General features: G+C 34.8%; 1 protein-coding gene across 5 annotated transcripts in view; it reads left to right on the plus strand.

Annotated features, from left to right (window-relative positions):
* SUCO (SUN domain containing ossification factor) overlaps positions 1-17,399 on the plus strand; it is a 102,949-nt gene that overhangs the window by 70,644 nt on the left and 14,906 nt on the right. For 4 of the 5 annotated variants that reach the window (XM_037013676.2, XM_037013677.2, XM_037013678.2 and 1 more), the window contains 7 exons: positions 3,972-4,040; positions 4,782-4,875; positions 7,621-8,781; positions 11,801-11,888; positions 14,130-14,234; positions 15,744-15,898; positions 16,384-16,475. In XM_037013676.2, the coding sequence (XP_036869571.1) occupies positions 3,972-4,040; positions 4,782-4,875; positions 7,621-8,781; positions 11,801-11,888; positions 14,130-14,234; positions 15,744-15,898; positions 16,384-16,475 (1,764 nt within the window). Of the gene's footprint in view, positions 1-3,971; positions 4,041-4,781; positions 4,876-7,620; positions 8,782-11,800; positions 11,889-14,129; positions 14,235-15,743; positions 15,899-16,383; positions 16,476-16,728; positions 16,818-17,399 lie in introns of all 5 variants that reach the window. The other variant, XR_005060094.2, reaches the window with a different exon arrangement.

Below are 17,399 nucleotides of genomic sequence, written 5' to 3' on the forward strand. Positions count from 1 at the left end.
GTCTTTCTCCATAAAGGTGTTTCGTGGTAACACATCATTTATTGTTCTTTTTATGGAACTCTGGAAGGGCAGTTCATTTGCCTTCCAGTATTCTAGATGTTTGTTGAAAAAATTTGTGTAGTGAGACAAGATGGGTGGGAGGATGTCAACCTAGCCTAAGCATGGAAAATGGGATTTTAAAAATTCTCCATCTCTTGAAGTTTTAGAACAAGAAAGGCAGTAGTAACTGAGTTATAAGACTTTGCAGTTATAAAGCTTGCAGGTGTGACTTAACACTGCTTCCTTCAGTACTGGTGTCCTTCTGGTTTTCTCTGAAAAGGTCTGGACTGTCTTGAGTCTGACCTAGCTAACACCTCCAACATGGGCTAATTTTAAAGAGTAAATAACAGTGCAATCAGACCAAAGAGCTAGTCTAGCAATTCTATACTAGAATGTCCAAATTTGACTAAATAATCACCAGTAGTTACAGGAAGTATATTACACCAGAATACATAGCTTTTGATGTGACTTGGTGCTCAAAGAGCATGCATACCGCGTATGTAGACATGCTTGATATTATATAACTTACTTAACTGCTAAAAAGGGAGAAACTACTATCAGAGCAGCGTTATTGGTTTTGTGTATATGCCGGTTCTGGCAACTTGTCTGCCTGAATCTTTTATGTTCTTGAACCCGAACATTTAAATATTTTACATCAACAAAAATTCTTCATATCACTGCTTTCCTTGTCATGTTGATCTTCCATACTACTCCCTACTTTGATACTCTTGCACATCTGCCTTTACTCCTGAATGTGGTCTGTGTTTTGTTAGAGTCACCTGATCTTTTGCTGAAGGCCAGGTTTCTGTGTATATGTTTAAGACAAAGTAATAGGTTTTGTTCTCTTTTAGATTAAAGTGTTTTTTATTAATGGGTATATTTTAAGGTCTTAGAAGGAAAAGAGATTGAAGATGGGATGCTGCAGAGATAGCTGAGTACATATGGGAGGAAATAGTTTTTTTATTTATGCTGTAGCATAGAGCCATTTCTTTCTATATCAAAAAGAGCCATTACTGTGCTGGAGACTGAGTGTAACATGTTGATACCTGGTCCTCAGGAGAATTTCATTCCTAAAGGATGAGATAGGATGAGTAGGTGTCCAACTCAAAGATAAAGGAGGTGCTTAATCCAGGAGGAATTAAGGACAGGTATCTAGTTTGGCACTATATTCCCTATTATTACTTTAGCCTATTCTGAAGGCTGCGTAGTGGCCAGATTATCACAACAAGCTGTCATGTGTTTGGATACAAATTGAGAACAACCAGAATAGAATATTCACAAAACTGCTTTCCCTCAAAAGGCAAAAACAGAAAGACTACATTTTGCAGTGTTCTGTAAACACAGCAAAATGATTTCTTATAGGTTAGATGGGCTTAGAAGGTAGAAATTTGCCAAATTTTTCTTTTGTTATTAAGTGGTCCCCTGAAATGATGATAGTAAATTTTAAAATGATGGATAGTATGAATCTTTATTATAGGTCCTAGTATTAAAATTTAGGTTAAAAAATAATACTTTAAAGCTACTTCTTTAAACAGATTAGTAGATGTGTTCTTTTCTTTAGTTCTTTAACAATAAATGCCAAAAATTTAAATGCCATCTTACTACACTGATGGACAGTGACTGCGGTGGGGTTTGGGGGGTATTCAATAAAATGGGTGAATGTAGTAACCACATTGTTTTTCATGTGAGACCTTCATAAGAGTGTATAGCAATAATACCTTAATAAAAAAAATTGTATAAAACATAAAAAGAGAGTAACACAGAACTAAATGCTCTGTTGGAATGAATCAAAAGAAAAGTTGAGAGAGAGAAGTAAAGTTCAGATTTAAAGGAAAAGGAAGGCTTAGGTAATATGTTACCAAATATGAGAAATTTGTTTTGGGTGTATGAAAGATAACAGTAGCTCTTGTTCAGAGAAAACTGGCTAGAGAATGTCTATTACCACTTGCTTCCCAGTCCTCTAGGCCTGTATCCCACTGACAGGTAGATTTAGTGTCTGCTGAACAGAAACTGAAAAAAAAAAATGCTTTAAAGAAAACAGAAAAGATGCTCTGATTTATGTGCGTATATGAAAAGTTCCCTTGGGCATGATTTTTGTCTCAGATGATGTTTAGTTTGTTGAGAAGACTCTTTCCTCAGAACTATGAATGTGAATAAGGTATTCACATTATTAAAAATATGTATATCTATTATCTCAAAAAAAATTTAAATGCCAGAAAATTTTAAATCTGAGGTTAAGGTCATCCTTTGAAGTATAAGACCTTTAGAGTATAGACTTTATTCCAAAATTTGGGTTCTGTGAAGCAGTCAGCTTTCACCAAAGTTTAGTCAGCAAAGCAGAGGATCAAATACTACTGTTGCAATATTGATTGACCTTAAAAGTGGGCTTATGAGGAAATAAGAGTTTCCATTGCTACTTTATCTTAGCTTGTGAGGAAATACGGAATTTGCGTTCCAGTGTTTATCTCATTCTAAGGCATCTCTTTAGCCTAAGAACCAAGACACCTTCTCTATATACCAATTTGCTAGGTCAAAGAGCAGGGTTGACCTATAATTCTAGACATTTAAAACACAAATACAAAGCTCTTGTTTGTTATACTAATGATTGGAAGTGAAGTAGCATTCCTTGTTGTCTTTGAGATCATGGAATCGTAATTATGTATAAGTCAAAGTTTATAACTGTCTACTGAGTTTTCCCTTTTAAAAGTCTAACATCTCCTCCTCTCTCCTCCCATGAAGCATCTGTTCACAGCATCAGCTTCAGGGGACAGTGCTTGACTTGTTCCCAACCTTCTTATGTGCTAGCTTTTCCTCTCACATTCTTTTCACATCTGTGGTTTTCATTGGAAGTGTGATGAAAACCCTGTGGATCTCTTGTAGGAGAGGAAACTAAGGTGGAAACAACTGATAAGGCTTAATATATAGCCCCTGGCAGATCTTAGTATTTTAATAGGAAAAACACCTGATACTGCTGAATTAACTTCTAAAATATCAAAGATTAGATTGGGGATGGAAGTTAATTTCTCTTGAAATTATGTCAGTTGCTAGAAAGAAGCAGCTTCCTATTCCCAGTACCAGCTTTTTAGGGAGTTCTGCTAATTTTGTGTTTCTCATATACCTTTGGCTATTTTTATAGAGTTTAAGGATTGTACCACTTTACTCATCATCCAGTATACTCTTTGGAAAGAGAGGCAGCATTAGCAAGTATACAGATTGCTTTACCTACGATACCTAGGAGTTTTATAAATTTGACTTTTAAATAATACATCTGCCCATGCCCATACCTACCCAATTTACAAAAGAATTTCTGTAATTTTTTATCCATAAAACTTTGTTAAAAGTCATGATAGAAATTTAATTCCATGCAGTATCAGTTTGGGATTTAACCATGTTAACAATCGATATTATATGTTCATAGGTGAAAGTAAAGTCTTGCAGCTGACCTTTGCATAATAATCTTCCCATTTTTGTTTTACCTATGATAATCACCTGCTTAGGAAAACCTTTTATTTCTTCAAGCCTTTTTATTTTTATTTTAAACTGTAGAACCTTTTTAAAGAAAAACAGGCTTTTCTGTAAAATACAAGTTTTGATTGTGTCATACTTCTTCCTGTCCCAGGACAGACTATATATTGAATTATACTTGAATTTTGTAATATGCTGAAGATAGTGTTTTGGTAAAAGGTTTGGGGAAGCTTTACAAAGAAAAGTATAATTAAATTTTAAATTCCTCTAAACATAAAAACTCAGATTTATGCTTTATATTTTTTGGCTGAAATTTGTGTCCTATGTTGCACTTCCACAGTAAAGTGAATAAAAAGATAATTAGTCCCCCAAAAATGAAAAAACCATTATAAATGTTTTTTTGACTCTCTGATATATGAGACTATTTAGGTGTATTGATATCTTTTTCTGATTTAATTTTGTTTTAGATGCCATTCTAAATATGGTGAATATTGCTGCTAATATTCTGGGAGCAAAAACTGAAGACCTGGCAGAAGGTACCTAATAATTTTATGGGTCTTTTAAATATCTGATATTTCAGGATCTTTCTAGTTAGGAAAATTAAAATTAAAATGCCAAGAATTTGATTTTTTATTTAGAAGTATAGAAATAACCCAAAGGAACTTACCAATCTTCTGTTATGTTATTTATTGTTTATAGGATCCTGTCTATGTAAAGTTGATAAATTTGCTTTTGACTCTTCTTTGCTGTAGAAATAATGATTTTATCCCTCCTATCTTTCCTGAGGTTTTGTTTTTCTAATGGCACTTCAGGTATGCTTTTATTTAGCAAACAGCTACTCAACTTAGAAAGTGCCATTTTTCCTTACAGAATGCCAAGTAAGAATTATTACTAGCAAGAAGAAACAATTTTGCCTTTTTGTTTTTAAAAAATATTTAGTTCAAAGTAAAAACTTCAAGTGACCCATATATTTCTTCTCATTCTCTTTAGCAACTTTTTCAGGGGTTTGGAAGGCATATTAATCATGTAAGATAACACAGAATTCATTGCCTTAATTATCTGAGTTGAGAAAGAATATGCATTATTTGTAGTTCTGACTTTCTGCAATCATTTCTTTCTAAGAGAACTTAGATAAAACAAAAACCAAAGTCTGCAGTAACAAATCTATTTGATATTTTTCTTCTCCCTCCAAAACTAAACTTCTTTGTTAGCATGAAATATTTACATAGTATAGCTTTTCAAAAGTAAACTCAACATGGGCATCTTTCTTAAAATAGGAAATAAAAGTACATCTGCAAATGCCACTGCCACAACCGCACCAAAAATGACTGACTCAGCTCCTGTTTCAACTCCTCCTGTTCCATCACCTGAGTAAGTTATATTGTGATAAAGAGTTCTGTTAAAATGGAGAGCTAAGTGTACTAATATATAAAAAGGTACTTGTGATTTGTGTGTGAAATGATTATCTACAAAAAGCACTGAATCATAGGGCAGAGACATTCCACAGCCACTTATAATATCTTTGAGTTGCTTTTGAGTTCTAGGAATACACTTCACTCCAGACCAAGTGGTTGTTGTTTAGACACTATGTTTTACTTTTACTGTTCACAACACTGAATATTTTCCTTATTGCAAGTAACTAACCTAACTCAGCAGGTACAGGTTTGTGGACAAATTTTAAAGACTTTTTTTTTATTAAGTTCAGATTTAAAAGCATTGATTAAATATCTGTGCTTTGCCTAGCAAGCTATAAAGGGTATCTGAAATGCCTAGAACAGTGGTTCTTAAATTACGTGTTTGCCACACAGCAAACTTTTATTACAGTGCTCAGTTTCTCCAATGATATGGGTCTTTCCCCAAGTTGCAGTGGGAACACTTTGAGTGGGGCTGTATATATGCAGATAACATAAAATATCCTCATTTTTATGGTCATTTCTCCCAGAGATGATTAAGGTTTTCTGGCACCTCTACTTCTTCTCTATAATAAATAAGCTCATAATGCTTTGGATAATTGGGTATTGTTACTGTAAATTTAATTTATGTATATTTCAGTATACAGACTTAATGTGAAACTTCCAAAGCCCTTTATCTCAGAGGAATTCTACTTAACAGGATAAGATACTTGAACATGAAACAGTTAGTTCAAGATAATACGTAATAAACCTACAATGGGTGTGCTTTGAGCTGTTGTTTCCAAGTACCATACAAATTCAAAAATGAGATTTTTGTGCTTTGAAAGACACAGTGATATATTTACAGTCTGTTAATCCAGAATGTGAATAAAAACACATAAAGGATCATTAGAGAGAAAATGTAGCATTCTGTGTCATTGATTCCCAGAAGATTCTAAGTCTCTTTGGGATAGAGGCATTCTTAATGTGGAGCTGTTTCTTATGTGGAGCTATGATGGCTAGTCGCATTTTTATAACTAGATTTCTTCAGTTAACAGCTGAAGACAGCAACATAGTAAGTCTAAGTTTTCAAAAACAAATGAAACTAATTTTATTTTATACACATAACATTCATATATGCATTCACCCTGCCTTTCATATATATATATATATATTAACATTATTGAAAGATAGATCACATCAGACTAATGTAACAGTGTAGCAGTTTTTACTTTTCTGTATTAGTTTAGTGTTTAATAGATATTTTTGCGTAATTGTTTATTTTGTTTTCCTTAATGTTTCTTCACGTATGTTTGTCTTCTTTTTGATAATTATATGGCAATCTCCTGAAGAAAATTATGAAATAAAAGAATCCATGATAGTTACTTAAAGTTACTATGAAAAAATGACTTACTTTCTTTTCCAAGGTTTGAATTTTTTTTACTTACAGCTTGACTAGGGTGTATATAGATGGCATTTAACTTAATTTCTACCAAATTAATTCAGCTTAGTTTCTCCTTTCTCCCCTTCTTCAGACATTGTTCCTTTTTACTGTTATAATTTATTTGGTAAATAATAAGATTTATACCACTTGAATATGTAAATTATATCATTAGAGACTATATCTAAATCTATATTGTCTATTTAGAGGAGCATAGCTTAGTTATGTTTTAGTTTGGTCCATTTACTATTTTACTGTCAACAAAATGAAAATCCAGCCTTCAGGTATTGTCTGTTTTATTCTTGCCTTTGCTGTTATGATATTAGTCTTTATTTGAAGACATTTCCTGGCATTTTTAGTAATTTTTCAGAGTAGGAACATTTGTACATGAAGACATATCTGTTTGGTATTCATTCAGATCGCCTTGTGCTGTAAGGGCCACACCTAGAAATTCATTATCTTTATCTTGAAAGGAACCACAGACATGGTATTTACAACACTGTTCCCACCAGCTCCATCTGCCTGAGAGGTTGAACTCTCTGCTATTGAACACACGTGCTCCATAGCCCAAATATGGAATTGAGGTAGTGGCACTATTAGTTTATTATTAGCCAGGATTTTCATTAAAGTGGTTAAGTGTTTTGGCTTTAAATAATAGAAAATTAGCCCAGATAGTATTAAGATAGTTTTAGAGAGAGGTAAGGGGGAGATATGTTTCTTTCTTCTAAAGCACATAATTGTGTGTGTCTGTGTCTATAATGCCATGATGGAATTCCTCAAGTCATCCATAGGAAAATTATCTGAGAAACCTAGCTGCCTTTTGAAAGCACGATACTCATGCACAAAAATACACTAATAAATAGAGTCCTGGATTCTAGTTCTGGCTCTGGGACTTGGGTAGCTCAATTTTTGATATAAGAAGTAATGAGGCTTATAAAGATTTGGTGAATATTTATAGGAGAGAAGGTACGTAAGATGTTCAGTAAGGAGAAGTGTTCACATACAATTTAAACAGATTAAAGAAAAGCAAGTTTGATTTGGTATATATGGTTGTTTGAGTCATCTGGCTGGTCACTGGATAAATGGTTTTTCTGTTACCATTTCTGAATAATACTTGTTTTAATAATGAAAATACTTTGAAGGGGAAAGATTCATCAAAAAATTTTTGAGTTTGTTCTATTTTTCCAGCCTTTTTATTTTATGTATGATCCTTTATTTTCCTTAAATATAATTTCAACTTTAGATTTCTAAGTAAGTGATTTGTATTATGATATGTATTTCTAGGTTCATAACCACTGAAGGACACATACGTGACACAGAGCTGCCATCACCAGATACTCCAAAAGAGGGACCCATTGTACAGCTTGTTCAAGAGGAAGAAGAGGAGGCAAGCCCATCTACTGTGACCCTTCTGGGTAGTGGTGAACAGGAGGATGAATCATCACTGTGGTTTGAGTCAGAAACACAAATATTTTGCAGTGAACTGACTACAATTTGTTGTATTTCTAGTTTTTCAGAATACATGTATAAATGGTGTTCAGTTAGAGTTGCTCTTTATCGGCAACGCAGCAGAACTGCTGTGAGTAAAGGAAAAGATGATCTTCTCTCAGCTCAACCACCATTACTGCTTCCTGTTGAAAAAGTAGATGCTTCAGAACTACAGCCTCCCAGTGGAGAATTGGACAGTAAGAGTAAGGAAAAGGAAGCTGAAACTATTGTAGGCGACTTAAGTAGTATGCACCAATCTGATTTGATTAATCACACTGTAGGTGCGATTGAACTTGAACCAAGCCATCCTCAAACTTTTTCTCAATCTCTTCATTTAGATGTTACTCCAGAAATCAGTTCATTATCTAAAATAGAAGTATCTGAGCCTATTAAATATGAGGCAGGACATACACCATCACAAGAGATTCCCCAGGAGGGTTCTGTTGAGGTTGATAATGAAACAGAAAAAAAGTCTGAGAGTTTTACTTCTGTAGAGAAGCCAAATGTGATCTATGAAACAAATAAACTTAATGAAGTAATGGATAATACTGTAAAAGAAGACATAAATTCCTTGCAAATTATCACAAAGCTATCTGAAACAGTAGTGCCACCTGTAAACACAGCTGCTGTGCCAGACAGTGAGGATGGGGGAGCCAAAATTAACATAGCTGACACACCAAAGCAAATTTCGACTCCTGTTACGGACTCTTCTTCATTACCTGAAGTAAAAGAGGAAGAACAGTCTCCAGAAGATGCCCTTTTAAGAGGATTACAGAGGACAGCTACAGATTTTTATGCTGAATTGCAAAATTCTACAGATCTAGGATATGCTAATGGAAATCTTGTACATGGATCAAACCAAAAGGAGTCAGTGTTTATGAGACTTAATAATCGTATTAAAGCCTTAGAAGTTAATATGTCTCTGAGCAGTCGCTATCTGGAGGAGCTTAGCCAAAGGTAAGCCTTGTTACAAATTAGCACAGTCCAGTGAATTAAGTAGCAGAGTATGATCTGTGACTAGAGAGGAGAGGATTTAACTATCTCATGATAAAAAGTAAACACCGTTTTAGCTGGAGAGAGATTGAAAGTTACTTAGATGTTGATCAGTGACTTACAAGAATTGATTTTGTTTTTCAAAAGTACCGAGTGATGTAGTATCTTTATTATCAGGCTGATAACAAGTTTGAATTATCATCTGTAATCAGTTTCTTCCTTTTTCTATTGCTTAACTTTAGCCACTTTAACTCTTGATTCCCAGAGCAGTCAAGGGAAGCATTTCAGTCTGTGGACCTTAAAGCCCTTAGTAGAACTCTACAAGGTGTCACGTAAGAGTTTAAATAAAATGAAGACTAGAATGGACTGCAGTGGATGATTAGTCAACATCTGTACTCTTTCAAACAAGTCCTAGAGTCCTGGCTCTTGTAAGAATTTATGCCCTGTGCTCTTAAGTGCCAGAGGCAGATGCAGTCATCAAGAATCCAGGCACTGTTCCCCATCTTTAAAAACCTATTTATTCTTTTTTATCCCTTTAATGCATAGTGTCCTTAGGGCTTCTCCAACATTTTGTAACCAGCTGGTGTCCAGAGTTTCTGAAATATTACCTTTTCCTATTCCTCTTAGGTCACAGTGCTACTAATGAGATGTCACTAAGGTTGTCATTATATCCTAGGGGGATTTCTTCCTAATCCATATGTATAATTTATTAGCAAATTGTGTTTGTGTGTGTGTGTGAGTACGTGCCCACTTAGTTAGCTACCTGCTTATCTCATTCCACTCTATCCCCATCTGTTCCTCCAAGTGAACCACAGAAATCTTTAATAAATCTTTCTTAAATTGAGATGTATTTGACATGTAACATCATATTAGTTCAGGTGTACTACATAGTGATTTGATACTTGTGTATTTTGTGAAATGATCACAATAAATCTAGTTAATGTCTGTCACCACAGTTACAAGTTTCTGTGATGAGAACTTTTAAGACCTACTCTCTCAGTAACTTGCAAATATACAATACAGTATTATTAACTATAGTTGTCATGCTGTAAATTACATCCCCATTACTTACTTTATAACCAGAAATTTATACCTTTTGATCTTCACCCATTTTGCCCACTTCTTTCCCCTGCCTCTCACAGCCACCAGTCTCTTCTCTGTGTCTATGAATTTGAGTTTGTATGTTTAAGAATCCACATATAAGTGAGATCATATGATATTTGTCTTTCTCTGATTTATTTCACTTAGCATAATGCCCTCAAGGTCCTTCTGTGTTATTGCAAATGGCAAGGCTTCCTTTTTTATTAAAGGCTGAAAATACTCCATTGTATGTGTATACCACATGTTCTTGATCAGTTCATTCATCAGTGGACCTAAGCAACCTAAGGGTTGCCTCCATGTCTTGGCTGTTGTACCTAATGCTGCAGTGAACATAGGGGTGCTTACACATCTTCTCAACTTAGGATGGGGTTATGTTCCAAGAAATCCATCGTTAGGTTGAAAGTATCATAAGTCAAAAATGCACTTAATGTAGCTAACCTACTGAACATCATGGCTTAGCCCAGACCACGTTAAATGTACTCAGAACACTTCCATTGCATTGCCTAGACATGGGCAAAATTATCTAAAGCAAGCTGTAATGCTGGATAGCTCATGTAATTGACTAAATACTATACTGAGAGTGAAAAACAGAATGCTTGCATGGGGACAGAATGGTTTTAAGTGTATCAGTTGTTTCCCTTGTGATGGTGTGGCTGACTGGGGAGGAGCTGCAGCTCACTGCTGCTGTCCAGCCTCACCACAGAGGATCGTACTGCATTTCACTAGCCCAGGAAAATATCAAAATTCAGAATCTGGTTTCTACGGCATGCATATCGTTTTCCCACTGTTGCAAGTTGAAAGTTGAACTATCCTAAGTCAGGGACTGGCTGTATATCTTTTTGAGTTAGTGTTTTTTGGTTTCTTCAAATGAATACTCGGTAGAATTGCTGGCTCATGTGGTAGTTCTATTTTTAGAGGAACCTCCATTCTGTTTTCCATAGTGGCTGCACCAATTTACATTCCCATCAACAGTGCACAGTGTTTCCCTTTTCCCTCCCTCCTTGCCAACATGTGTTATTTCTTGTCTTTTTGATAATAGCCATTCTTACAGGTGTGAGGTGATACCTCACTGTGGTTTGATTTGCATTTCCCTGACAGTTAGTGATATTACACCTTTTCATGTACCTTTTGGCAATCTGTATGTCTTCACTGGAAAAATGTCAGTTCAGGTCCTCTATCAGTTTCTTAATTGGATTGTTTGGGTTTTTTTTGCTCTGGGGTTTTTAATGAGTTCTTTATATATTTGGATGTTAACCCCTTATCAAATAGAAGATTTGCAGATATTTTCTCCCATTTGGTAGATTGCCTTTCTGTTTTGTTGATCATTTCCTTTGCTGTGCAGAAGCTTTTTAGTTTGATGTGGTTTCATTTATCTTGGCGTTTGTTGCTTGCTTTTGGTATCAAATCCAAAAAACTGTTGCCAACACCAGTGTTAATAAGGAGCTCACTGATGTTTTCTTTTAGGAGTTTTATGGTTTCAGGTCTTACATTCAAGTCTTTAATCCATTTTAATAAATTTTTGTGTATGTTGTAAGTTAAGTTAAGTGGTCCAGTTTCATTCTTTTGTGTGTGGCTGTCCAGTTTTCCCAGCACTACTTATTGAAGGATTGTCTTTTCTCCATAGTATATGCTTAGCTCCTTTGCTGTTAATTAATTAGCCATGTATGTGACAAATTGATCTTGTATGGCAGTGAGATGCATGCAGTTGATGTTGAGGTAGCAAATACTTGAAGGGACCTCAGGTTCCTGTATTGCACAGGCCTCAGTAAGGGCCATTTCCAGAAATATTGACTTATTTCATATGTTGAAATCAGGGAGATTCCAGTAAAAAAAATAAACAAGAAGAAATTAAGGCTTATTTAAATCAATTCTTACTCCACAGGTACCGAAAACAAATGGAAGAAATGCAAAAGGCTTTCAATAAAACAATAGTAAAACTTCAGAATACTTCAAGAATAGCAGAGGAGCAGGTTGGTCGTCTTCATGCCTTATTTATTTTTTATATAAATTCCCTCTGAATTGTGTAGAATATTGCTGGGAGAAGGATCTCTAGAGAAGTTTTTTTGAAGCATTACTCATACAATGAGATTTATTGTGTGTGTTGTGTGTAGAAATGCAGTGGCCTTTTATGCAACTTTGTTAAACTCTAAAATCTTTTGTGGTTTTCCATGTAGGTCATCTTACTGATTGAGAATAAGAATGCCTGTTTTCTTCTTTTTAATACTTACATTTTTTAGATTTATTATTTTTTTCCCCACTTCTTGTGTAGAGCTGTGCAGTGGTGCAGTAGGACTGGTGATAGTGGCCATTCCCATCTTGTTAATTTCAAAGGAAAGATTTCAGTACTGCACCATTAAGTATGTTTATTAGCAAGTTTTTACAGTCTGTTACCATGATGAACCCAATTTATCCAGTTTTTCTTTGCTTTACAAAATCTTTGCTTAACCCAAAGCACAAAGAATTTCTTGCTATGTTTTCTTCTTAAAGTGTTATAGTTTTAGTTTTATTTCGTGTTTATGATACATTTTAAGGTTTTACAATTTGCAAGTTGTGAGTCAAATTTCCTTTTTGGGGAGGAAAGTGTTAGGAAACTTATGAATATCTTATTGTTTCAGCATCATTTGTTGAAAAGAACTTTCCTTTCTCTACCAAATTTCCTTTGTACTTTTGATAAACATCAGTTGACCATATTAATATATATGTGGGTCTGTTTCTGGTTTCTTTTCTGTCCTATTTATCTGTCCGTCTGTCTTGATGCCAATACCACACTATTGTGATAGCGATACAGCAATTCTTGAAGTCAGGTAGTGTGAATCCTCCAACTTTGTTCTTTTCCAAAATTGTTTTGGCTGATACAGAGTTTGGAATCAATTTATCAGTTTTTATAAGAAAAAAAACTTGTTTGGATCTTGATTGGGATTGTATTGAATTTACAGATCAATTTGGAGAATGGACATCTTAAAGTATTAAGTCTTCTGACCATGGACATAGTGTATTTAGTAATTTTAATACAGAGATTTCCCCTCTGAATTTTCTCTTTGATTTATATGTTACATCTGTGCCTTATGTCTAAAGACTTATTTAAGTACTTTTAAGTAATCTTGTAACTCTTCATTACAAGTATTAAACAACTCACTACATTTAATAGCTTGTCCTTTAAATATTTATAACTTTCTAGAATTTATCAGTGTTTGTCAAATATAGCCAAAAGAAAAATGTAATAAGTCACTTACAGCATTTTAAAAATAAAGTAGGATAGGAAGTAGCACTAGTGATCACAGTAAGGGAGGGAGTAAGTGACACTTTTTGTTACAGTTTTATATGTCCATCTCCCCATCACACATACATAGTTGTGACTTAAAACATACTTAAAATCTAAATTTGAAAAACATAGATCTAGAATAATAAATGGTTATGTAGCTATTGTATATAGAGTCCTCAATTAGTGTTAGAGTTCCTTGACTGCTTTCTGCCATCTTTTCTTCCTCCCCACTAATAAGTTGAAAATTTCAGTCTTATTCAGTACAGTCTTACCTAATAAAGGTTCATAACCATCATTGTGTGTGCATAATTCCCAAAATATGCATATAAATGAAATTTTAAAGACATGTTTGTTGATTATAAAAGTTTCTGAAATTCAGAACTGGAAAGATGGATGTTTTTTGATGAATTTCTTTCCTTGGTGATATTCTAGCATTGACTAGATGATCATCTGCAGATTTTGACTGTGTGATGCCCTAATTTCATTTTAATATGTTATTAAAAAGAACTTCTAACACGTTCTTGGCATGAGCCTACTTTATATCCAAAAAAGTTTTTCAGAAAATTTTCCGCATGTCATTTTGCCAGCTGCTTTGGTTTAAAAACATTTTTGACAGAATGACTGTTATGCATATAGCTGGTTATATGCTCATACGTATGGAGCCCATGTTAACATGAAAAGTAATTTATTAACTTCTGTTAGACAACAATCTACATGTAGCAATGAGTAGCAAAATCTTTTCTTGGGGGGAAGGGAAGGAGGGTTGAACAGTCTCAGATTTTTGAAGTGTTTTTTATTTAAATTTCTGGTCAAAGTTTATGATATTCATGCATTAAGAGGTTCCCCCCTGAGAAACTTAAGAGTTTTTCCAGATTATTTTACTTGAACTTGTAACTAATATACACATAAAACGCAAAGAAAATTATACTTACTTCTTCCTTTATCATAGGATCAGAGGCAGACCGAAGCCATCCAGTTGCTACAGGCACAGCTGACCAACATGACCCAGCTTGTTTCAAACTTATCAACGACAATAGCAGAACTGAGACGTGAGGTAATTGTTACAGCTGCTGGTACTGTAAGACACAGTGCATATATAGAGGGTGTCATAAAGGCAGGCCTATTAAGAACATGGTATCTAAACACTTTAACCAAACAAAATAATCATGTAAGAGAACTTTTTCAGAATACCACAATGTGGCATTTTGAAGTTTTGGAAATACATCATCATCATCTTTTGGAAAACATGGCTTTCATTATTTAGGTCTTAACATAAAATAGTTATAAAGCAATTGTAATAGGCCTTTTGCAAACTATTGATAGTTACAACACATACTTCACTTTTAGTCCAAAATGCTTGACAAAATTTTTTTTTACTGATTTCTCAAGTATTTATTGAACAACCAGTGTATGTGCAGCACAGGTTGGGGCGTACATCAGTGAGTAATAGTCCCTGGCTTCAGAGGGCCCTCTCTCCTAGCATAGAGAAGGATGCACAGAGTAAATATTGGAGGACAGTGGGGTTGAGAATGAAACGTGTGTGCGGTATGGCAGTTACTGCCTTAGCTGGGGTGATGCCAGAAGGCTAATCTGAGGAAGTGGGATTCGAACTGAGAGGTCAAGAGGCATGAGCAGCCACACAAGGCCTGGGGTCAACAGACGTAGGGCAAAGTGCTCGCGGTTAGAAACAGTGGGATGTGTTTGAGGGTCTAAAGCAAGCTGATGTGGCTGGAGCAGAGTGAATAAGGCAAGTGAGTTTAGGAAAAGAGTTCAGGGTATTGGCAGGGGCCCTGTCATGTAGCCTTTTTAGGCAATTTAGAATTTGAATTTTATTCTAAGAATTGCAAGCCACTGGAAGGTATTAAGTAAAGTGACATGGATTGTCTTATTGACAGCACTTGGAAACATCTCGCTATCTGTTGCTCTGTGGAGAATTGCTACTTAGGGAACAGCATGAGTGTAAGTGGGAGAAAACCAGTTAGGAAGCAGTTGCAGTAAGTAGCCTGGGCTAGGTGGGTTGGATTAGGGTTTTAGAAGTGGGACCATGTGAAGTTGTTGAATTCAGGATATTTTAAGGGTATTTTTCAGATACTTTGTAGAAAGACAAGCCTTGCTGAAAGATTGGATATATGGGATGAGGAATTAAGGATGATCCCCAGATTTTGGGCTTTAAAAAACACTGGGTGATTGGTGGTTCAGTTCTGTAAGATGGGAAACTAGGTAAGAACAGGATTTTTTTTTTTCTCCCTGAGTAGACAGTACAAATGGAAAGACCAGCAAATGTGGCAAAATGTTAACAATTTCTGGACATAACTAAAAGGCATAATATGTTCCTATTTCCAAACTTTTCCATAGGTTTGACATTTTTCAAAGAACTGGGGGGCGGGGAGGAAAAGCATTGCTTTAGTAGTACATTTTCAAGGAGCACGCCCTGCATTTATGGTTTTGAAGCACATTGAAAAGATGTTTAAGATGATTTGTCCTATGAATTTTAGATTCCACTGTGTTGTTTCCTAGTATGTTTTTTTCAAATTATTATTATTAAACCCTCTTCTAATTTCAGGTTTCAGATCGACAAAGCTACCTTGTCATATGTTTGGTTCTCTGTGTTGTCTTGGGACTGATGCTTTGTATGCAGCGTTGTCGAAACGCCTCTCAATTTGATGGAGATTATATTTCAAAATTTCCTGAAAGTAATCAGTATCCAAGCCCTAAAAGGTAACATCAGCATTATATTTTATAATTTTCTTTTTTTATAGTACTTCTTATATTTTTGAGAAACTTGAGCAAATACAGAGATACTGAGATAATTTCTTTCCCCATGTGATTATCTTGAAACCAAAATGTTAAAAACATCATTGGAACTAGTGAGGCAGTGCTGTGCCTGGAAGGTTCCATGAACTCTTTAATAGAGAAAACACTGATAGTAAGTGCCTAAAAACTCTTGACATATGTTAGTTGTGAAAGATGCTTGAATGCGGAATTGGAAAGGGGAAGAATAGATATTTTAATATAGCACGTTTTAGAGAATGATCCTTTAATTTTTCTTTTTTTTTTTTTTTTTTACATGTATTGGTAATTAACTGGAGTATTACCTTAGACATTAGTCCTGTGTGGCATGTAGCCTCACCTAGCTCCAACTACAGGTAAATTACATGTAGTTTACTCACTGTGCCCTATGTTGATTTGTTTGAATGTGTTAGGTGTTTCTCTTCCTATGATGATATGAATTTGAAAAGGAGAACTTCATTCCCACTCATCAGGTCCAAGTCTCTACAGTTAACTGGCAAAGAAGGTGGGTTTTTGTGGATATGTAAAATGTATATTTAAATAAAAACAAATACAGCTTACTTCTTGTGTTTGAGACCATCTGCCACAGAATAATGGGTATAAATCACCTTTGTGTTTGTGCTCTGTCAAAGCCACCTTATCATTTTCACACTGTAATTTTGTTCCTAAAAGCCTAAAAGTGGGGAGGGGGGCTTAGTTTATTAGCCATTGGTAGCTTTGTTTGCACATGGCTCCTGTTTAGAAGTATTTCTTTTTAGAAAGGGATGTTTGAGAAAGTTCAACAGATATGAAAAACCTGAGTGCTTCCATAGCATCCTGTGCTTATCTGCCTCCTCTTCCTGTGCAGGTAGGACCCTTTTTGTCTCCAGTTTAGGTCTGTGACACACTTTGTGGAAAAAAATCTGTTCTTTTTTTATAGTCCAGGGTCTATACTAGCCTTCCATTGTCTAACCCTCAGTTAATACTTAACACCTAAATGAATGGATGTGTACTGAGTGACTATTTTCCTATATTAGTACTTTTATAATTACTGCTTTAATTAGTGTTTATTAAGAAATTGACCTTCACAGCAACATTAAAATAACTAAATTAATTATTTATTTCAATTAGGAGTGCTTTCTTAATAATCATTGGCTTTTTTCTCTTTCTCTTTAGGATTTAGTTACTGAGCAGACCATGTTTCAATTGATTAAACCATTCAAGTAATCATTCCTGAGCTTCACTGGTTTACTGTTATCACAAAGCTTTACAAGCTTACCCCATTTACATGTGTGTTTACTCAGGACTAATAAATCTCTTTCTCCTTCCTACTTTTTTCTTTCTTATGTTTTTCTTCTTTTGGCTGATAGGTCTTTTTAGAACTGTAATTTTTAATTGAAGTATTACATACAAGAAAGTGTAATTATCATATTTAAAGCTTGATGAATTT

This window comes from Manis javanica, chromosome 11 (assembly GCF_040802235.1).
Source record: "Manis javanica isolate MJ-LG chromosome 11, MJ_LKY, whole genome shotgun sequence".
Lineage (NCBI taxonomy): Eukaryota > Metazoa > Chordata > Mammalia > Pholidota > Manidae > Manis > Manis javanica.